General features: G+C 42.9%; 1 protein-coding gene across 1 annotated transcript in view; it reads right to left on the bottom strand.

The window, feature by feature from the left end:
- The window catches only part of LOC139561884 (insulin receptor substrate 1-B-like), a 68,553-nt gene extending 46,608 nt beyond the window's left edge, over positions 1–21,945 (bottom strand). Inside the window, exon 1 of the mRNA XM_071379271.1 lies at positions 21,269–21,945. Coding sequence (XP_071235372.1) covers positions 21,269–21,617 — 349 coding nt within the window. The 5' untranslated portion in view covers positions 21,618–21,945. The remainder of the gene's footprint in view (positions 1–21,268) is intronic.
- Between the last annotated feature and the right edge of the window lie 2,397 nt (positions 21,946–24,342).

Below are 24,342 nucleotides of genomic sequence, written 5' to 3'. Positions count from 1 at the left end.
TTAAAACAGGTGGGCGGATAGAGGGAAGGAACATAGAGATTAAAACAGGTGGGCGGATAGAGGGAAGGAACATAGAGATTAAAACAGGTGGGCGGATAGAGGGATGGAACATAGAGATTAAAACAGGTGGGCGGATAGAGAGATGGAACATAGAGATTAAAACAGGTGGGCGGATAGAGGGATGGAACATAGAGATTAAAACAGGTGGGCGGATAGAGGGATGGAACATAGAGATTAAAACAGGTGGGCGGATAGAGGGATGGAACATAGAGATTAAAACAGGTGGGCGGATAGAGGGATGGAACATAGAGATTAAAACAGGTGGGCGGATAGAGGGATGGAACATAGAGATTAAAACAGGTGGGCGGATAGAGGGAAGGAACATAGAGATTAAAACAGGTGGGTGGATAGAGGGATGGAACATAGAGATTAAAACAGGTGGGTGGATAGAGGGATGGAACATAGAGATTAAAACAGGTGGGCGGATAGAGGGATGGAACATAGAGATTAAAACAGGTGGGCGGATAGAGGGATGGAATATAGAGATTAAAACAGGTGGGCGGATAGAGGGATGGAACATAGAGATTAAAACAGGTGGGCGGATAGAGGGATGGAACATAGAGATTAAAACAGGTGGGCGGATAGAGGGATGGAACATAGAGATTAAAACAGGTGGGCGGATAGAGGGATGGAACATAGAGATTAAAACAGGTGGGCGGATAGAGAGATGGAACATAGAGATTAAAACAGGTGGGCGGATAGAGGGATGGAACATAGAGATTAAAACAGGTGGGCGGATAGAGGGATGGAACATAGAGATTAAAACAGGTGGGCGGATAGAGGGAAGGAATATAGAGATTAAAACAGGTGGGCGGATAGAGGGATGGAATATAGAGATTAAAACAGGTGGGCGGATAGAGAGATGGAATATAGAGATTAAAACAGGTGGGCGGATAGAGGGATGGAACATAGAGATTAAAACAGGTGGGCGGATAGAGGGATGGAACATAGAGATTAAAACAGGTGGGCGGATAGAGAGATGGAATATAGAGATTAAAACAGGTGGGCGGATAGAGTGATGGAACATAGAGATTAAAACAGGTGGGCGGATAGAGAGATGGAACAGAGATTAAAACAGGTGGGCGGATAGAGGGATGGAATATAGAGATTAAAACAGACCAACATGACCGTCACGCCTCAGTTACGAGGGAATGTGGAGGTGAAAGCACCACTATTTACCTAGCACACACTAGTGTTTTAGCAAATTCTGAACAATCCACAGCGGTTTGTGAGTCCTGCTCTTCCTGCAGCTGCATGTTTCAACTCGGTGGCCACACACACACACACACACACACACACACACACACACACACACACACACACACACACACACACACACACACACACACACACACACACACACACACACACACACACACACGCACGCATGAAAAAAATGTAAACTGTTGAGGATTCAGGCAATTCAAAAGGACAATGACTACGAAAACTAGACTAGACTGCCTTTTTACTGACTTGCAACGCCTACGGGCGACTTCCTGCAGATTAGAGCTGGGCGATATCGACAAAAATCCATATCGCGATGAATTGTCTTGTCACGCCCTGGCCTTAGTATTCTTTGTTTTCTTTATGTTTTTTAGTTAGGTCAGGGTGTGACATGGGGAATGTATGTGTTTTTGTAGTGTCTAGTGTAGTTGTCTAGTTATGTCTATGGCTGCCTAGATTGGTTCTCAATTAGAGGCAGCTGTGGTTCATTGTCTCTGATTGAGAGCCATATTTAAGGCAGTCATAGGCATTGGGGTTTTGTGGGTAATTGTCTGTGTCTATGTTGCATGTTTGCACTTAGTCTTTGATAGCTTCACGTTTGTCTGTTTGTTGTTTTGTTTCGTTGTCCTTCTTCTAATAAAGAGAAGATGTATTTTCCACACGCTGCGCCTTGGTCCTCTCTCTCTCCCATTGACGATCGTGACATGTCTGAATTGATGGGATAACGATAAATAGAACAATAGGTTTATAACATTAATGTGCTGCTTTTTCTTATTATCCTTTCAACTACTACTATTGGTTCGATGGTTGTAGCCATCAATTGTCCCATTATTAGCTAACTTCTTTAATTACAAACGTCATTTCTGTAGAATAGGCTACTTATTGTAAAGAACGATATCAGCAAAATGCCTGCGATAAGTGGTCGGTGTCGATAATTTACCATCCATCCCGCCAATCTCTACAAACCCATCTAATTTTTTTTCATTTACTGTATAAAGTTTGGTTACAGTAGACCCTCATTTACAGGTCACTCACTGTAAACAGAATACCACACTTTTCTTGAGACTGAGCTCACTTGGTCTAATGCGGAACAGTGAAGTCCTCTGTAAAATATCAGTGGTAGGTAAGGGGACCAGAACATCTGTTTAATAACGGCTTTCATAGATAAGATTGGGTGTCAATGAATCCTTCGCAAGCAACCGATCCACACTCACATTGAGACTAGGCCTAAATGCTTAGATGTTTAGACAAATAGCTCTTAGAGGCACCTCTGTCAACTTCAGCCAAACACAAGACAGCCCTTACTCCTCCATAGCCTCCAACATTATCATACTGGAGTGTGCACGTTTGTGTGCGTATGCTCGTGCACATTCATGAAGTGGTATCAATTAGGTGCAGGGACACGTGTTCCTCTGTCTCTCCCGTGCCTTCTGTTTAACCCAATAATCACAACCACGTGTATGGACAAAAACCTCCGGCACGAACGCAGAAACAAAACCACGACAGACTCGACCTCCGTTATGACTAACATTTCCACTCCCCGCTTCCAAAACCTTCAGTTGCGGTCGTGGAATGGGAAACCTGCGTGTATATGTCCTTCTGGCTTTCTTACCGCTAAATGGATGATGGACCAGGACTTCCAAGGCACACCAGAATAGCTGTTATGCCAGACAGAGGAGGCTGGTGAGAGAAGCTGTAGGTGGACGGGCTCATTGTAATGGCTGGAATGGAATCAATGGCACCAAACACATGGAAACAACGTGTTTAGCTCCATTCTATTGATTCCATTCCAGCCATTACAATGAGCCCGTCTTCCTACAGCTTCTCTCACCAGCCTCCTCTGATGCCATAGGTTTAGACAGTAGACCATTGGCTGTGTACGATGCATGTCCTCTGCATTAGATGAGTCACTCTAGGCCAAGCATGACTATTTAATGGACCGCTGTCTGTGTGTGTGTGTGTTGTTGTTGCCAGCTGCATAAAGATTTACTACCAGAAAAAATGTGTTTTGTAGATTTTGAGGCAGAGGGACTGTGACAGATGAGGGAATGCAGAAGAAAAACAAAAGGTCCTCGAGAAAAATGAAAGCAGAAGTTAAAGAATGAATGAAATACGAGGAATGAAAAGACGTAGACTATCTACTGAGTGACAACAAAAACTTGACTTGAAGGGTAATAATGGAAGTCAAAATAGATTCACCGTCCTTCCTTCACACTATTTCTCTCCCTGTCACCATCTTACTATCCCACTCCGCTGTCCTTCCTTCCCACGCACGGCCTCAGATCCCCATGCCAAATACCACAAAACCGTGTGTTTCTTTTATCCTAAAGAACTCCTCAGCTATCCGCGAAGCAGCCCTGTGTTGCTTGTTATGAATACATCCTTAGAAATCAGCCGAGCGTCAAGTTTCCCACTTCAACCCCCAACAGCCTTCTTTGATCTCGGGTCTGCAAGGCCACCGTTTTCCCTCCTACACCTGCTAGTGATACGCACGCACGGAATGCACGTGCACGTGCACACGCCCCCACACACACTGTCTGCAGCAGTCAGAGCAGCTCAAGACCTCGCTAGCGCAGTTAAACGCATCAGCTTGTCACGTGTGCTCCCTCTCCGGCCTCTAGGTCACCAGGCTGTTCGTTAAGGTGCACACCTGTCACCAGCGTTACGCGCATAATGACACTCACCTGGACTCCATCACCTCCATCACCTCCTCCATCACCTCCTGGACTCCATCACCTCCTCAGCTGGACTCCATCATTACCAGCCCTTTATATGTCACTCCCTTTGGTTTCTTCCCCAGTCGTCATTGTTCCTGTTTTTCATGTCGGCGTGCTGTTTGCGTTTCTTGTTTTGCTCATTTATTTATTTTAAAGTATTCGCTCCCTGAACTTGCTTCCCGACTCTCTGCGTACATGGTTACACAGCCGCACTTATCGTCACCTTAAAGTGGCCATAATATCCATCTAAGCTACCCAACCCGCCATCGTAACAACCTCTTTCAAACGTTACAGGAGTAGGAGGTGTACAGAAGTGTGTGAATTCTAGATGTGACTGGCTATCCCCTACGGGACCTCTCCCTGGCAGAGTGTTACTAACAGAGCCAGCGGTGGAGAAAGAGCGAGGGTTTTAGCTCACGCAATGAAAACCCATTTGGGTGACAGTCAGGTCAGTCAGGTCCAGCACAAGGACAGAGGGACAGACGGACGGACGGGGGTGGAGGGATACATAACACTGCAAACGCGCTTAGCCCTCACGCACACACAGCGGTCATTTCCGAAGCCCTTAGCAGCGGTCTTGATGATTCATAAGACTACAGCACGGCGAAGACGGAGTCAAAGTGACACTGTGCTCCTGGGCTACATGGACCACCTCTCTGGGTGAACAGTAGACGGTTCCTGTTAGCAAGACAACTGTGAGGCAACCTTATCGCAACATTCAGCTTCAGATGGCTTTTCCACGTGGCTAGTCTGTGGCTACAGCCAACTGCAGGATGAGTAGAACACTTTCTACTCTATTCATGTAGCCCATCGTTACTGTATTTCAACCTTGCGACAACCTTACTGAAACACTCAGTTCAACATGTGATGAATGGATGTAACCAACTGCAGTTTGAACACACTCTGACACACTACTCTATTCATACAAGATAGGTAATGTATTATAACCTAACTGCAACCTTATCACAACGTTCAGCTTCACTTATGGCTCCAGAAGTCCAGAACACACACACTACACACTGCACACTGCACTATTCAAACATACTGCACCCTTCTCTCCCCCCTCAAGACGAGTATAAGCATATACTGTAGACTAATATGTCTTGCTGGGCATCTCTCCACCGGCCATTATATGATTTAAGGTGTGATTATGACTTGTTGGCGCCAAGGCACTACGGTATTCCCCCTGCTTCCGCCTGATCCAGGTCAGCCTTTATTGGGGATCGTAACAGCTGTTTGTCCTTTGCACATGAACCTGTGAGGCTGCTAGCCGTGTGTGTGTGTGTGTGTGTGTGTGTGTGTGTGTGTGTGTGTGTGTGTGTGTGTGTGTGTGTGTGTGTGTGTGTGTGTGTGTGTGTGTGTGTGTGTGTGTGTGTGTGTGTGTGTGTGTGTGTGTGTGTACAGTTGAAGTCGGAAGTTTACATACACCTTAGCCAAATACATTTAAACTCAGTTTTTCACAATTCCTGACATTTAATCCAAGAAAACATTCCCTGTTTTAGTTCAGTTAGGATAACCACTTTATTTTAAGATTGTGAAATGTCAGAATAATAGTAGAGAGAATGATTTATTTCAGCTTTTACATTCCCAGTTCAGTCACATTCCCAGTGGGTCAGAAGTTTACATACACTCAATTAGTATTTGGTAGCATTGCCTTTAAATTGTTTAATTTGGGTCAAACGTTTACGGTAGTCTTCCATAACCTTCCCACAATAAGTTGAGTGAATTTTGGCCCATTCCTCCTGACAGAGCTGGTGTAACTGAGTCAGGTTTGTAGGCCTCCTTGCTCAAACACGCTTTTTCAGTTCTGCCCACAAATTGTCTATAGGATTGAGGTCAGGGTTTTGTGATGGCCACTCCAATACCTTGACTTTGTTGTCCTTAAGCGATTTTGCCACAACTTTGGAAGTATGCTTGGGGTCATTGTCCATTTGGAAGACTCATTTGCGACCAAGCTTTAACTTCCTAACTGATGTCTTGAGATGTTGCTTCAATATATCCACATAATGTTCCTCCCTCATGCTACCATCTATTTTGTGAAGTGCACCAGTCCCTCCTGCAGCAAAGCCCCCCCACAAAATGATGCTGCCACCCCCGTGCTTCACGGTTGGGATGTTGTTCTTCGGCTTGCAAGCCTCCCCCTTTATCGCCAAACATAACGATGGTCATTATGGCCAAACAGTTCTATTTTTGTTCCATCAAACCATAGGACATTTCTCCAAAAAGTACGATCTTTGTTCCCATGTGCAGTTGCAAACCGTTGTCTGGATTTTTTATGGCGGTTTTGGAGCAGTGGCTTCATCTTTGCTGAGCGGCCTTTCAGGTTATGTCGATATAGGACTCGTTTTACTGTGGATATAAATACTTTTGTACCTGTTTCCTCCAGCATCTTCACAAGGTCCTTTGCTGTTGTTCTGGGATTGATTTGCACTTTTCATACCAAAGTACGGTATGACGGCTGCGTGATCCAATGGTGTTTATACTTGCGTACTATTGTTTTTACAGATGAACATGGTACCTTCAGGCGTTTGGAAATTGCTCCCAAGGATGAACCAGACTTGTGGAGGTCCACAATTTTTTTGCTGAGGTCTTGGCTGATTTCTTTTGATTTTCCCATGATGTCAAGCAAAGAGGCAATGAGTTTGAAGGTAGTCCTTGAAATACATCCACAGGTACACCTCTAATTGACTCAAATTATGTCAATTAGCCTATCAGAAGCTTCTAAAGCTATGATATTATTTTCTGGAATTTTCCAAGCTGTTTAAAGGCACAGTCAACTTAGTGTATGTAAACTTCTGACCCACTGGAATTGTGATAGAGTGAATTATAAGTGAAATAATCTGTCTGTAAACAATTGTTGGAAGAATTACTTGTGTCATGCACACAGTAGATGTCCTAACCGACTTGCCAAAACTATAGTTTGTTAACAAGACATTTGTGGATTGGTTGAAAAACGAGTTTCAATGACTCCAACCTAAGTGTATGTAAACTTCCGACAACTGTTTATGTGTGCGTGTGCATGTTCGCTGGCTGCTGGGATATTGACAAGCCCTTTCCATTAGCGACGAGTGTGACATAGTGTTAGCTGTTATCACACACTGACTAGGCGACCCTGTTCAATGTAGATCAAGGGCAATTCCACATGTAACGGAATTAAAATGTATGCCAAACAAAAAACATTGATTTCAAAGTTTAACAAACAGTACAACTCTATGCACAAGGACTACTGTTAACAATTTCACTGAACATTTTACAAAAACACATTTACTGGAAGAACAGTGCAGATGCAAAGTTTGGTGACAGAAATTTGGTAAAATCTCGCTCAGTTTTTTATGTGACCACGTTTCCCAAAAACTCTTAAATATCGACTCAGAATTAAGATTCAAAGATCTCTGCAGAAAGAATGGGGTGTCAGCTATGACATGACACCGCACACAGTAAGTGAAGTGGATTTACAACCGGTAACAGAACTGTGGTAACGGAATTTCAGCATGGGTCCCTGATCTACACAAAAATGTAGACTCATAGATATGAATGTTATTGTCTTCATGGTGATGCATCCTAAATAGGTTTCACAAAGGTAGAAATATGCAATATCCTTTGCATATTTGGGTATTATTGTACACACTGACTATTATTGAGCCCTGCCACCAAACAAGACCACATTTGGTTGGATCGGACCAAATCTGAACCAATCATAGATGTCTATGTTTCACAAGTTTGGACATCAAAGTAAAGCACATTAGAGTACAGTACAGTATAGTTCAGTACCGTATAGTTCAGTACCGTATAGTTCAGTACAGTAATGTTCAACACAGTATATTCAAGCAGAGTATAGTTCAGTACAGTTCAGTATAGTATAGTCAAGTAGAGTATAGTTCAGTGCAGTACAGTATATTCAAGTAGAGTATAGTTCAGTATAGTATAGTCAGGTAGAGTATAGTGCAGTGCAGTACAGATCAGTATAGTATAGTTCAGTACAGTATAGTTCAGTACAGTATATTCAAGTAGAGTATAGTTCAGTACAGTATAGTTCAGTACAGTATAGTCAAGTAGAGTATAGTTCAGTGCAGTACAGATCGGTACAGTATAGTTCAGTTCAGCACAGTCAAGTAGAGTATAATTCAGTGCAGTACAGTTCAGTGCAGTACAGTTCAGTGCAGTTCAATACAGCATAGTTCAGCACAGTCAAGTAGAGTATAGTTCAGTGCAGTATAGTTCAGTGCAGTACAGGTCAGTGCAGTACAGTTCAGTACAGCATAGTTCAGTACAGTCAATTAGAGTATAGTTCAGTGCAGTGCAGTACAGTTCAATACAATACAGTTCAGTACAGTACAGCATAGTTCAGTACAGTATAGTCAAGTAGAGTATAGTACAGTATAGTTCAGTACAGTACATTATAGTGGACTCAACTCGTGTGGTCTACTGTGTACTGTAGTGAACTCTATTACACTTTGTTCTACTTTAGTACTGTACTGACCTAAACTCTACTTTTCTTTACTGTACTGAGCTATAATCTACTCTACTTTTCTGTACTGTGCTCTACTTTACTGTAATGTACTGTACTGTGCTGTCCAAACTTGTGAAACATAGACATCCATGATTGGTTAAGATTTGGTCCAGACCGGACCAAATCTGAACCAGTCAAGGTTGTCTATGTTTGGTCCAAATGAAAGCCGGTCCAAAGGTCTGTAGATGTTGAAATCAAGGCTTGTCGGGACTGGACCAAAAAACGGCATTTGTGGACATTGAAATCAAGGCCAGGGCGGAATGACCACAGAAAGAGAAAGAAAACTGTAATGAGCTGAACATAACAGTATGCCAGTGGAAGGAAGGACTGTAGCAGGTGACCCAACTGTGGTTTGTGACTACTACAATTTCTCCTCGTAGCCAATTAAATTGCAGAAATTCCGTTACCAAATAATTAATAGAATTTCGGGAATAATAGGTAACAGAATTTCACTTTTATCACTTAATAGTTAATTAACATAAAAGCACTATAACTAATTGATAGGTCTACCTTTACTCATTACTTCTGTGAACTTTCATTATCCTCCCTCCTCAAGAGGGAGCGAAATTTGAAAATATTTAATGATCTGTGGGGTTTTTGGTTACTGAATTTCAAGGCACAAGGCAATGTTTCATAAAGGTATACTTCGGGATTTTGGCAATGGATCCAGTATGAAGGAAGTTAAGAGATAATTTCGTGAGCCAATGCACTTACCTAGTGTTAGGCCATTGTCTGGAAGGCTATGGTATCTACTAGCATGCTAGCAGTTACCATAGACTTCCAGTCTTTGTGCTAACACTAGTTAGCAAATGCGCTAATGCTAGTTAGCGACTTCCATCAAACTGCACGCAGAGACATACGATTTTTATCCACAAGTTCATCTGGCTCTGGGGAAGCAGATAAAGGGCTGAATTTCCAAAATCCTGAAGTGTCCCTTTAAACTTACAGAAGGAAAAAATATATTTCCTAAACTAAATACAGGTGTTGATATTAGTTGCCAGAAGTCTTTAGTTTTACATTATTGGGTTTCGATGTAATTCTAATACCTCTAAAGACTTTTTCGGCTCGATGTTTCGTAAGACCCGTTCTCCATCTGTTTGACAAGAAATCAAAGCCTTTGCTTATTCCAGTTTCTAAAAAAGATAGACGCTTAGATTTCATTTGACGCCCAACTTGATACGCTCCTATAAACTTCACATGTTGGTGCTCATGGATCCTTTTCCATGGAAATGCCCTCAACTCTGACATATAGGCTCAGTATGGACATGGTGCCTTGGAGTAGCCCTCAGTGGTCAGGTAGCCTGCATGTGTGAGGTATGGTAGGATTCAGTAGTGTTGCATAATGTATAGTCTATTTTATTTGTCAGGCGCTGTAGTGAAGTTGAGGGTTTAGTTTCTCAACTTTTATTTGACCAAAAAAGTATCTTTAGGTTACATTTAGAACCTATTTTTTTGGTGTGAAGTAGCCTACTGTACGTATGATCATTTTATGAAGTAGGGCAGTGGTTCCCAAACCGTGGGGCGCCCTTTCAACTTTTTTGTGGATTTTTACATTCCAATCTCATCAGATTCATGGAGGGGATCGATATCTGTGAGTGCTAGGCGCAAAAACGGTATCTCTCTTAGTTTCGCTAATGCACTCAGTAAATCACTGAACGCTAGAGCTGGCATGGAAAGATCCTTTTCCCACTAGGCCTTGTTTCATGCTGCTGACCCCAGTGCCCTAGCATGCCACAACGCTCTCAAATACGTCACCAAAGAAGCCAACGAGCTGGACATCCGAGGCCTGAAGTCCCTTTATTTCCCATCTCGCCTGCTCGGCTATCTCTCCCCCTCATCTCTCGCCATCACCCTGAGTTACCAGTGTGGAGAGACACAGGACAGCTGTGTCCAGTGTGTGTGTGTGTGTGTGTGTGTGTGTGTGTGTGTGTGTGTGTGTGTGTGTGTGTGTGTGTGTGTGTGTGTGTGGGTCAATAAAACCGTGGATCCCCCCAAAAGGATCTCCCTTACTGCCGAGTGTCCCAGTCTGTCTCCTCTAACCCCCCACCTCTCCTTCCCTCACTCTCTCTCGTTCCCACTCCCTCATTATCCATCCCCCTCTCTCCTGGCCCCCGGAGGAAGAAACACAACACGTACACAACACCACCACCTCCCTAAGGCTCAGTTCGCACATATGGTATGTGTTATGAAGACACACACACACACGCACACAATTATCAGCGAGGCATCCAGATTTGTCATCGCTAAAGCACCACATGAAAGTGAAGATTAGCTAGCGTGCTGGTCGGTCTTCACAGCAACCCCGTCAGCCTGGCAGCCATCATTAAAGAGCGCCACGTCAAGGCTTTTGTGTGGTCACAGAACCACTGACGAAAAAAGACTGCGCTGGAGGAGGACACACCAGGTGCATACCAGAAGAGGCTGTCAATTCTCGTCTCCTATTCTTCATCAATCAGCCAAAAGTACAAGATAAGCCAAAGTAATATAGCAGAGGAGGCCTACCCATGGAATATACTGGAACCTGTCCAGTTTTCTTCATGTCAGCGCAGCTGCAGAAGTCAAATTCATTCACCACTGAGATGAACCCATTGACCTGGTCAGGCACCACAGTGCGGTGAGCTGGTGGTTAGCCTATATCATGTACTATCAACCAGCAGATCAATATCACCATAAAAAGGTTTCTATACCTGCATAAGCGTCCTCTGCTCACAGCTGCATCGCGCCATATGGACACTCATCGACGTGATCGATTGTGTTCCTCTCTCAGCCTTTCCTTCATGTCAATCAAATTATGGGACACTTACCGACTATCCTTGGGATAAATCGCGCTTGTTGCACATATAACATGCATATGAAGCACATATAGGTGATTTAAATTGATCACTCTCAAGCCTAAATGTCGAGCTGACCCTTCGGGCTGACCTTTTACAGTAGCTGACTGTTGAGAGTGAACATGGGTCTATTGCGCAACAGGGGATCTACCTGCCCAGCAAAACACAGGCTAGCCCGACATGTTGAATGAAATTACAGGGTGTTAATGGGTGTAAACTATTTTCTGCATAGGAAATGACCCCGTGGCCCTGTGGCTAACGTGAGAAGGAGGAGGGAGGGTCCAGCTCACAGTGCTTACTCAGGCAGCATCCCAAATGGTGCCCTATTTCCTATGTAGTGCATTACTTTTGACCAGGGCTCTGGTCAAAAGTAGTGCACTACATAGGAAATAGGGTGCCATTTGGGACACAGCCCCTGGGTCTTAGTGGTCAAAATAGCTCTAGGCTAAGCTAGCTCCGGTTCACACCCACAGTCCTGTTGTCCCCGTCAGGCAGCGCTGAGTCGGCCCGACTCGGAGACAACAATTACGGTCTAATTAGGGAGATGAGCAGCAGTTTAACTGGGTTCAACGTTTAATCGCCTCCCCCGGCCGAGGCGGCCACCGGTGAGATCCAGGTCATACCGCCTGCCTGGATGACTGGGAGACTGACTGACAAGGGCTGGGTATAAATACTACACTAAAGCCATGCCTTGAGACAAGTGTATCCACATGGGTGAAGTGGTGTCTTGGCTTGCACTGATGTAGAGTCAGAGTATCAGATAACAGTCATCATGTATTTTATATGAAGTGAAAAGGAAACACTGACTGTAGATCAGAGCTAATATGGGGTTAGTGGATCATACACCAGTGAATATATCTGTGGTTTATGTGAGGCCAAAAGGGACAACTCACTGTAGATCAGAGCTTAGTAGCTGTTTATCATCGAGACAGACCTGGAAGGACCTTTGTTCTGGGTTGTGGCTTGCTGGTTGTGTTTGACACTATAGTTTAATGAGCGGTTTACCTCCTAGTGTGTGTGTGTGTGTGTGTGTGTGTGTGTGTGTGTGTGTGTGTGTGTGTGTGTGTGTGTGTGTGTGTGTGTGTGTGTGTGTATGTGTGTGTGTGTGTGTGTGTGTGTGTTAGCGAGAGTGTGCACAGTGGCCCTGCCTGCCGCCTGGCTTAACAGTACTGTGTATCTCATCTCTCATCTCCAGTTTACACTGCTTCGTTGTTTACTAGGTCCAACAACCGTTCTTGAGGTGGCTTGTGAGCCAGAGCACTTTATTTGCCTGGCAAACGATGATGCTCCATACTTCTAATACCCTACTTCAGCCTTGATACACTCCAGTGAATATAAATAGTTTGGTAAATAACCTTCTCTTACAGCTTGATACTGTATTTACAGGCCATATGGCCTCCTTGGACCCAGCTGAACAAATAAAGATCTCAATATCTCTCTCGGTCTCTGCATGGCAGCTGGACTGTATTTGTGAAAGTTACGGGTTAGCGGAGGGAGGGAGATTGCCTGCGAGATATTGACATGAAGGCGGTCCCTGGTTGCTCCAGGTGAGTTTCCCAGAACGCAGCACGGAGAGAGTCTGAGACTGGGGCAGTTATTGAAAGTGGGCAGCGGGTGCAGACTAACTGCTGTGCTGTCTGTTAGGCTTTTCTGTGTGTGTGTGGGGGGGGGGGCTCCTCATGGGTACAGGAAATCCCCCAACGTCCCCACAAGGATAGTTAAACAAAGAAAATTAGCCCTCGTGGGACAAAGGATATTTTAAGCTTATGAGTAAGGGTTAGGGTTACAATTAGGGTTAGGGGTTAAGGTTAGGGGTTCATTTTAAGTCCCCACAAGGATAGTAAAACATATGCCGTGTGTGTGTGTGTATGTGCGTGTGTGTCACGCCCTGACCTTAGAGATCCTTTTTATGTCTCTATTTTGGTTTGGTCAGGGCGTGAATTGGGATGGGCATTCTATGTCTTGCATTCTATGTTCATTTTTCTATGCTTTCTATTTCTTTGTGTTTGGCCGTGTGTGGTTCTCAATCAGAGGCAGCTGTCTATCGTTGTCTCTGATTGAGATCCATACTTAGGTAGCCTTTTTCCACCTGTGTGTTGTGGGTAGTTGTTTTCTGTTTTGTGTGAGTGCCTGACACTACTGTTGCGTTTTGTTCTACTTTAGTTTTTTGTTTCAGTGTTCAGGCTATATTAAAAACATCATGAACACGTACCACGCTGCGCTTTGGTCTACTCCTTCTTCCTCAGACGAACATCGTTACAGTGTGTGGAGAGAGAGAGAATGCATTTCTCTCCTTTGTAGCCCCTGTTCCCATATACACTGCCAATAATAATGTAGAGCTGTAACATAATACTGTAGCTACCTCTCAATGTGTCAGCTTTGGCTCAAAACCTCAGTTCAAGCCATAGCATGTCACAAAGCACTGCTCCACACCTATAGGATCAAGGAGACTGACATGACTTGAAAGTGGCAGCGGCACAGTATTTGCTCGACTGAAAAGGTATCTGGGTGGGTGTGAATCCTTTTGCTCTCCCAACTGTACAAGTGGGGGTTCACGTTACCCCCATACACTTTCAGCTTACTGGACGGAAACCCCGAAGACTGGATGGTCACTGACACAGAGACTCCGCCCATTTTCCCAATGGCATCATTTAAAATGGGAGGAGCTTGTTGTCGACTCTTCTAAGCACTGTATAACATACCCGTTTATTCTATATGGGTTGGAATGCCAAGGGTTGTGTGTGAGTGGGTGTGCACACAAGTTGGCCTCATTCACCTCAACAATTATTTTGTCAAACGTCTGCATGAAAGAGATGGAAAATGTTGAAACCACATGAGCTAGACCCTATATGCAATATGAGCCGTATGGGTGTAGATTGATGTAGCTGGCTGGCGCTGGGGTTGACTGAGAAATGTCTAAACTTTAGACCAGTCAGAGAAAATAGATTTACGCTTATAACACAACCCTAAACAAACAGGAGGAGAGGGTGCCAGCACTCTGAGCAATGTTGAGTTAAGCTGTCATTCAATAACAGAGAATTCAGTGACACAATTGACACAAGATATGCCAAAAGACAGATGTCAAAATGTTTGACCAGACGAAGAGTCGACAGGGTCGTTTATTTGGTTTGCTCTGCCGATTGTTTATTGGCTGACAACTAGAGAGAGTGAGAAACACCCCCTGTCCTCCCTCTCTTCTCCCTCCCTGCTCCCGGTCTCCCTAATCTGACAACCACATCCCATACCCACTCTGGGGTCTCTGAGGGTGCTCCGCTGTTGCAGTTTCCTTCTGTCTCTTCCATGCGTAGTGCTGTGTGTGGGGGATAAACTGTTGACATAGATCCAGGATCAGTGAGGTCTACAGTGCTTTCAGAAAGTATTCACACCCCTTGACTTTTTCCACATTTTGTTCTGTTACAAAGTGGGATAAAAAATAAATAAAAAATTGTCAACGATCTACACAAAATACTCTGTGATGTCAAGTGGAAGAAAAATTCTAAAAATCTTCCCAGTACTTAACGATTACAAGCACACCCATAACATTATGCAGCCACCACTATGCTTGAAAATATGGAGAGTTGTACTAAGTAATGTGTTGTATTGGATTTGCCTCAAACATAAACTTTGTATTCAGTATTTATTTGCTTTGCCCCTTTTTCGCAGTATTACTTTACTGCCTTGTTACAAACAGGATGCATGTTTTAGAATATTTATATTCTGTACAGGCTTCCTTTTCACTCTGTCAATTAGGTTAGTATTGTGGAGTAACTACAATGTTGTTGATCCATCCTCAGTTTCCTCCTATCACAGCCATTAAACTCTCTAACTGTTTTTATGTCAAAATTGGCCTCATGGTGAAATCCCTGAGGTTTCCTTCCTCTCCGGCAACTGAGTTAGGAAGGACGCCTGTATCTTTGTAGTGACTGGGTGTATCGTTACACCATCCAAAGTGTAATTAATAACTTCATCATGATCATAGGGATATTCAGTGTCTGCTTTTTTTTACCCATCTACCAATAGGTGCCCTTCTTTGCGAGGCATTGGAAAACCTCCCTGGTCTTTGTGGTTGAATCTGTGTTTGAAATTCACTGCTTGATTGACTGACCTTACAGGTAATTGTACAGTGCATTTGGAAAGTATTCAGACCCCTTGATTTTTCCCACATGTTGTTACGTTACAGCCTTATTTTAAACTCATCAATCTACCCACAATACCCCATAACGACAAAGCAAAAACAGGTTTATAGAAATGTTTGTAAATGTATTAAACCTAAAAAACAGAAATACTTTATTTATATACAGTGGAAGTGGGAAGTTTACATACACTTAGGTTGGAGTCATTAAAACCCGTTTTTCAAACACTCCACAAATTTCTTGTTAACAAACTATAGTTTTGGCAAGTCACTTTGGTGCGAAAAGTGCAAATCAATCCCAGAACAACAGCAAAGGACCTTGTGAAGATGCTGGAGGAAACAGATACAAAAGTATCTATATCCACAGTAAAACGAGTCCTATATTGACATAACCTGAAAGGTCACTCAGCAAGGAAGAAGCCACTGCTCCAAAACGGACATAAAAAAGACAGACTACGGTTTGCAACTGCACATGGGGACAAAGATCGTACTTTTTGGAGAAATGTCCTCTGGTCTGATGAAAAATAGAACTGTTTGGCCATAATGACCATCATTATGTTTTGAGGAAAAAGGGGGAGGCTTGCAAGCCGAAGAACACCATCCCAACCGTGAAGCACGGGGGTGGCAGCATCATGTTGTGGGGGTGCTTTGCTGCAGGAGGGACTGGTGCACTTCACAAAATAGATGGCAACATGAGGCAGGAAAATTATGTGGATATATTGAAGCAACATCTCAAAACATCAGTCAGGAAGTTAAAGCTTGGTCGCAAATTGGTCTTCCAAATGGACAATGACCCAAGCATGCCACAACAAAGTTGTGGCAAAATGGCATAAGGACAACAGAGCCATCACAAAGCCCTGACCTCAATCCTATAGAAAATGTGTGGGCAGAACTGAAAAAGCGTGTGCGAGCAAGGAGGCCTACAAACCTGACTCAGTTACACCAGCTCTGTCAGGAGGAATGGGCCAAAATTCACCCAACTTATTGTGGGAAGCTTGTGGAAGGCTACCCGACACGTTTGACCCGAGTTAAACAATTTAAAGGCAATGCTACCAAATGTTAATTGAGTGTATGTAAACTTCTGACCCACTGGGAATGTGATGAAAGAACTAAAAGCTGAAATAAATCATTCTCTCTACTATTATTCTGACATTTCACATTCTTAAAATAAAGTGGTGACACTAACTGACCTAAGACAGGGAATTTTTACTTGGATTAAATGTCAGGAATTGTGAAAAACTGAGTTTAAATGTATTTGGCTAAGGTGTATGTAAATTTCCAACTTCAACTGTAAGTACTCAGACCCTTTGCTATGAGACTCGGACTTGAGCTCCGGTGCATCCTGTTTCCATTGATCATCCCTGAGATGTTTCTACAACTTGATTGGAGTCAACATGTGGTAAATTCAATTGATTGGACATGATTTGGAAAGGCATTCACCTGTCTATATAAGGTCACACAGTTGACAGAGCATGTCAGAGAAAAAATCAAGCCATGAGGTCAAACTAATTGTCCGTAGAGCTCCGAGACAGGATTGTGTCGAGGCACAGATCTGGGGAATAATTCCAAAAATGTTTTGCCGCATTGAAGGTCCCCAAGAACACAGTGGCCTCCATCATTCTTAAATGGAAGAAGTTTGGAACCACCAAGACTCTTCCTAGAACTGGCCACTCGGCCAAACTGAGCAATCGGGGGAGAAAGGCCTTGGTCATGGAGGTGACCAAGAACCCAATGGTCACTCTGACAGAGCTCCAGAGTTCCTCTGTGGAGATGGAAGAACCTTCCAGAAGGAGAACCATCTCTGCAGCACTCCACCAATCAGGTCTTTATGGTAGAGTGTACAGACAGAAGCCAGTCCTCAGTAAAAGGCACATGACAGTCTGCTTGGAGTTCACCAAAAGGCACCTAAAAGACTTTCAGACCATGAGAAACAAGATTCTCTGGTCTGATGAAACCAAGATTGAAGACTTTGGCCTGAATGCCAAGCGTCACGTCTGGAGGAAATCTGTCACCATCCCTAAGGTGAAGCATGGTGGTGGCAGCATCATGCTGTGGGGATGTTTATCAGCGGCAGGGACTGGGAGACTAGTCAGAATCGAGAGAAAGATGAACGGAGTAAAGTACAGAGATCCTTAATGAAAACCTGCTCCAGAGCACTCAGGACCACAAACTGGGGCGAATGTTCACCTTCCAACAAGACAACGACTCTAAGCACACAGCCAAGACAACGCAGGAATGGCTTCGGGACAAGCCTCTGAATGTCCTTGAGTGGCCCAGCCAGAGCCCCGTTTGAACATCTCTGGAGAGACCTAAAAATAGCGGTGCTGCGACACTCCCCATCCAACCTGACAGAGCTTGAAAGGATCTGCAGAGAAGAATGGGAGAAACTCCCCAAATACAGGTGTGCCAAGCTTGTAACGTCATACCCAAGAAGACTCAAGGCTGTAATCGCTGCCAAAGGTGCTTCAACAAAGTACTGAGTAAAGGGTCTGAATACTTATGTAAATGTGATATTTCCGTTTTAAACCTGTTTTTGCTTTATCATTATAGGGTATTGTGTGTAGATTGATGAGGGGAAAAACGATTTAATCCATTTTAGAATAAGGCTGTAATGTAACAAAATGTGGAAAAAGTCAAGGGGTCTGAATACTTTCTGAATGCACTATATGTGGGGCACAGAGATGAGGTAGTTTTTCATGTTAAACTATTATTGTACACAGAGTGAGTACATGCAACTTATTATGTGACTTGTTCAGCACATTTTTACTCCTGAATGTATTTAGGCTTGCCATGACAAAGGGATTGAATACTTACTGACTCAAGACATTTCAGCTTTTCATTTTTTATTAATTTGTAAAACATTCTAAACTCATAATTCCACTTTAACATTACGGGGTGTTGTGTGTAGGCCAGTGAAGAACAATCTAAATGTAATCCATTTAAAATTCAGGGTCTAACACAACAAAATGTGGAAAAAGTCCAGGGGGTGAATACATTCTGAAGGCACTGTATGTAACCTATTGCATATAACATATGCACGGCAGATAGCCTAGCGTTTAAGAGTGTTGGCCAGTAACTGAAAGGTTGCTGGTTCGAATCCATGAGCTGACTAGGTGAAAAATATGCCGGTGTGCCCTTGATCAAGGCACGTAACCCTAATTGCTCTGGATAAGAGTGTCTGCTAAATTACTAAAATGTAAATGTAAACACATGCATAACATATTGTTGCTGTTTTTTGTGCCCAATTGGTTACAGTTAGGACTGGAATAGGGAAAACCGATCCTAGATCTGTACATAGGGCCAACTAAAGCCAGAGACAGCCTGGACCCCTTTGCACAGGTCATAGGCCTAAGACATTAGTTAAAGTAACTGTACAGTGAAAATCTCATTTTAAAAGTTCATATTCTGTTAACTCATATCCAAATAATGTTGTTGACTTATACCCAAATAATGTTGTTGACTTATACCCAAATAATGTTGTTGACTTATCTAAATAATGTTGTCCTACGCTACTATCTGTGGCCAAAGAATACATTTGAGGGGAAAAAACACTTCAAAAACCCCACCCCAAACTTGTATCTCCAACAGACCGTTTAAAAAATGCTCGCTATTTTCTAATCGAGTAGGATATCATACTCCTGAGGGGAGATGAGCTGGCCAATCACCATTCTAGAGTAGGATGAGCTGGCCAATCAACGGTCTACTCGCATGAATAATTTTAATGACTGGTATATGCCCACACCATTCTGTTGTTGGGGTACCCACACACCCTTCCAACACAGAAAAGCTGCTTTTTAACATACTTAATGACAATTATTTTGGAAGGGAAACTATTTCATTCATATTGTAAGTAATTATAGGCCATATTTCATAGAAACACTGTACCGTTACTTTAAGGCACAGGTTAACCAAGTCAAAAGAGGTCCAATTCTAAGTCAACCTCTTGATCATTGTTACCTGTGGAGAATGTTTAGGACATGTTCAACACAGTAAGAGGCTTCTGCTTTTCTCTCTTATTTGTTGCGGCGGCACCTACTTTTCCCCCTCATTGTAATCATCTCTTTTACATAACGTAGGCCAGCAGGTCAGCTGTAAGTACCTTGAACCCAAACCTTCGTTTGTCAAGATTGCATCATGTGTCCTCCCCACCCCAGTCACTGGTCTATGAGCTTTCTTTCCCATGATGAGACTGCAGAAAAAACTGGTGATTGCAGCCACAGCCAGCCACTGGCTTGATAGTTTTGTTTGCACAAAAGGTTTGCTCAACTGCTGATATCAGGAGGGATTTGAAAGCGTGTATAAATTGAAAATCGATGCTTTTTGTTACTGTATGTGCATAATTGCAAATATGAATAAATAATACAAAAAAACTCTGAATGGAAGATGAGTATGCCCATTGATACTTGTGCACATTACACAGGTATCCAACAATATAGATCTTGTATAAACTTGTTCATGCTGTTGGTTTTGCATGTATCCTCTACTGTGATGTCTTGTCTTGGCAAATATTGTCATGTCAGCAGAAAATAAAAACATACATTTAAGCAATAAGGAACGATGGGGTGTGGTATATGGCCAATATACCACATAAGGGCTGTTCTGAAGTACGACACAACGTGGAGTGCCTGGATACAACCCTTAGCCGTGGTATATTGGCCATATACCACAAATCCCATTGGTGCCTTATTGCTATTATAAACTGGTTACAAGTGTAACTAGAGCAGTAAAAATAAATATTTTGTCATACCCGTCTGATACACCACGGCTGTCAGCCAATCAGCATTCAGGGCTAAAATCACCCAGTTTATAATTACATTTTAGTAATTTAACATACGCTCTGGCGACTTACTGTAGGGAGTGTTCATACTTTGTTCATACTTTTTCCGTACATACTAAGTAAACAGAGAATCAGGCTCATAACAAAAATCTGGATGCGTTTGCGCAATGGCCAGGGTTGACTCGGGAATGGAAGAAGCAGGAGGAAGGTTGGCTGTAGAACATTGTCTCCAATATAGCCTACTCTTGATACAGGCAACGTTTTAATGAAACTACTTGTTTTTCCCTTCTCTAAACCCTGTACAAACCACAAGCATTTGGTGCATATGTGAACTTTTGGAGCAAGTAGACTATCTATATGGGTGTGGGGGAAAAAGTATGATAACGTTTAACGTTCTCTGGGTGTTGGCAAGGATAAGCACACACGGTAACTTGGAACATAAGATTTGCAGTTTCTGGGGGACCTTGGCTAAATATAATTATTATGCAAAGAAGTATGCACTGTAATTTTACATAATATTTAAATGATGGTCCATAGGCAGCAAAACAGTACAGTAACCTACCACACACTGCAATATGGATATATTTTGACATCACTTTTCTTTAAAATGCAAAGAGCATGCCTCAAACTATTACGCTAAAATCGTGTGCCGACATTTTTAAAACATCGCTGGTAGTGAGCAGTGGGACGTTCCTCGCTGCTGACGAGCAATGTTAAGTTACTCCCGTTATGCACATTTCTGGATGTCCTAAAAATAGCCTAATAACAATAATCATATTTTTTTAAACATTTAAATGCCTAATAACAATAACCTAATAACAAATAGCCTAATAACAATGACAGCCGTGGTATATTAAACGAGCACGTGTCGTTTTTATAAGCTGCATTTGAGCAAATTGCTGCAGTGGGCTACATCGCCACGTTCAGATGTAATACTATGGCCACTTCGTTATAACGATAGGCAGCCATATAGAGGTCGGGTTGCAGTCAGAGCTCGTTGTAGTTTTGCTTACTTACTTTTGCATTGCAGCTCCACCATGGCCTGATACCATTCGTCCTGGTCCGCCTCGTTTTCTGCCGCGATGGCAAAGCTCTCCGCCCGAGTGTACAGCACTATCATGTGCTTGTTCTTCGCATCAGCCCGCTTATTGATGTTGAAACACGTCTCCAGCACCAGGGCTTTCTTGGGGACCGGTGTCTTTCCTCTGAATTTCTTCTCGCTCTCGTAGTATTCGAGCCGGGCCGGGCCCCTCTCCGAGGCCGTCCGGAGGACGAAGTATCGCCGGTGCATGGATTTCTGCTTGCGGAGATAGCCGCTCTTTCGAACGTCCTCGTAGATTTGCGGCTCGGGTGGTTGGCTCTCCATTGCGCTCGAGTTATCTTGTTTTTCTAGAACCTAAACTTAATATTTTCAACTCAGCAAAAATACTCTCCCAAGTTAACTGTAGAGGGTAATTTAAACATAATTCTGTGCCGTTCCCCTCCCTCCCTTTAACACTTGTATGCAAGGGAGAGAGGTCCTCTGGTCCAGTTTAGTATTTTAAAAGATTAGCTAAATATTCCCTTCCTTTCTCGTTGCAATAACTACCTTGTTCAACTCAGCAGTCTCTCCTTTAGTTTTCTGCACGAACACACAGACGAGCACATTCGGCAACTGCGCGAAAGCGCCTGCTACTACTATGTAGTAGTGATGAGTCGTTCGCGAATGAACGGCTCTTTTTGGCAAACGTTGGGAACCAAATCGCATCTCGTGAAAGAGCCGTTCATTTGGCTCCCTGATTTGCATACTACTACTATTACTACTGCTTTTTGAGTTTCAAACGATTATCTGCAACTAAGTTACACAATCATTATCTGAAGATGGATGATTCAGAATGCAGAAACAATAAATAGTGGGGAGAGCAAGTCATTCTGGTCCACTCTAATTGTTGAAGTGCATTAAAAAAAACGTTTCGCAGGCGATCTAACAATTTGGCTAGGTAAAAATGTAGTTGAACTTGCATATCACGATCTCACATGGGGTAATGGTAACTTACTCTTTTGTCTTTACATTAGAGATTTGTTAATTTTTTCATGGTTCTCGGTTGATTTTCCAGCATTTTCAATGAAGGGCCGTTTGGGAGGCAAATTATGCGGCTCTTTTAGCTGAACGGAGCCAAATGATGCGGCTCACGGAAAAGACCCGGAATGCACATCGCTATTATTTAGCTAATAGGCAGAGTGCTTTAATCCATGTTCTGTAGCTGCAGCAGTGTACGGACTACTTCGCTGTAACTGCTGTCCTCTCCGCTCCTGTCCCCTCGCTTAGGCGTAGAGCTACTATGAAAAGCTGTCAGTCAACACTTGTCCATAGTATGTGAGATAACTTAAGAGGGAGAGAGAGTCAGAGTATACAGAGAAAGAGAGACAGAGAGAGACAGAGCATTGCGTTTGGGTGCGAACTGGAATCCAATTAATTCCCGTTTGGTTCTTAGAAGACTGTCTATGTGTTCTTCAGCCAATATTGTGGAATTTGCAAAGTTATTTTGAAGATCACATCATGTGCTGCCAGAGAAATGCAACACTCAAGACTCAACAAAAATGCAACCCTGATGAAATTGCATCCCGATGATGGAAACTCGGAGCACCTTTGGCTTGATTGAACTTTTCAGTTGAATCTTTTTACAGCTGTTGGTGCGATCGATTGAACTGTAATGGGAACATTTTACATTCGGTTTATTGGCATAGTTACATGATTCAGTCAAAGTCATGTGAATGTATTATTTATGAAGATTGTTTATTGTATTATTTTAATTACACATAGTTAATAATTATAACTAGCAGCCTAGCGATTCATCTTTATTTTCATTATTACATTGTAGATGTAGAATTATGCAATGTCTCTACCTTCTTGCCCTTTGTGCTGTTGTCTTTGCCCAATAATGTTTGTACCATGTTTTGTGCTGCTACCATGTTGTCTTGCTACCATGTTGTTGTCATGTTGTGTTTCTACCATGCTGTATTGTCATGTGTTGCTGCCTTGCTATGTTGTTGTCTTATGTCTCTCTTGTCGTGATGTGTGTTTTGTCCTATATTTATATGTTATATATATTTTTATTTTTAATCCCAGCCTCCGTCCCAGCAGGAGGTCTTTTGCCTTTTGGTAGGCCGTCATTGTAAATAAGAATTTATTCTTAATTGACTTCCCTATTTAAATAAAGGTTAAATACAATAAAAAATAAACGGACAAGGTTTGAAAACTATGCAACATACGCCGCCTGGTGGTTAAATGATGTCATTACCTATTTAAAGTTGTCACAAGGGAAGTTTTAAATAGTCTACTCATAATTGACTGATAGCCAGAAGGAAGGAATTACTTGGGTAAATATTTGATGATCCAAATGGTTTGTTACAAGTTATATATTACAAAACGTTTAGTGAAACAAATGAAACATTTCACACACAGAGAGAGAGAAAAGAAAAGGCAAGAAAATAACTTTAATTCTTTAACCAGGAGTGGGGCCTTCGCCTGGGTTGCAATCTGAGCCCTGCACTCTTCAATATTTACATAAACGAATTGGCCACTATTCTAGAAAAATAGTGGCTCCACAATTTAGAGGTTTAATGCCTGCTCTTCACAGATGACCTGTACCTGCTGTCACTGTCACGCCCTGACCTTAGAGATCCTTTTTATGTCTCTATTTTGGTTGGTCAGGGCGTGAGTTGGGGTGGGAATTCTGTTTTGTTCTGTGTGTTGTATTTCTATGTGTTTGGCCTGGTATGGTTCCCAATCAGAGGCAGCTGTCAATCGTTGTCTCTGATTGAGAACCATACTTAGGTAGCCTGTTCCCACCTGTATTTGTGGGTAGTTGTTTTCTGTTTTGTGTATTGCACCTTGCAGAACTGTTCGTTTGTCGTTTTTGTTGTTTTTTGTTCAAGTATTTGTATTTATTAAAAGTATTATGAATACTTACCACGCTGCACCTTGGTCTTCTCCCGATGACGTTCGTTACAGTCACCCACAGCACATGGCCTACAGCAGAGCCTGGACATGTTAGAGCAGTACTGCCAGACCTGGACCCTGGCAGTAAACCCCCAAAATATAAAAATGT

Source organism: Salvelinus alpinus, chromosome 31 (genome assembly GCF_045679555.1).
Source record: "Salvelinus alpinus chromosome 31, SLU_Salpinus.1, whole genome shotgun sequence".
Taxonomy (NCBI): Eukaryota; Metazoa; Chordata; class Actinopteri; order Salmoniformes; family Salmonidae; genus Salvelinus; species Salvelinus alpinus.
Note: the sequence above shows the minus strand (reverse complement) of the source record. Positions and strands in the feature narration are given on the sequence as shown.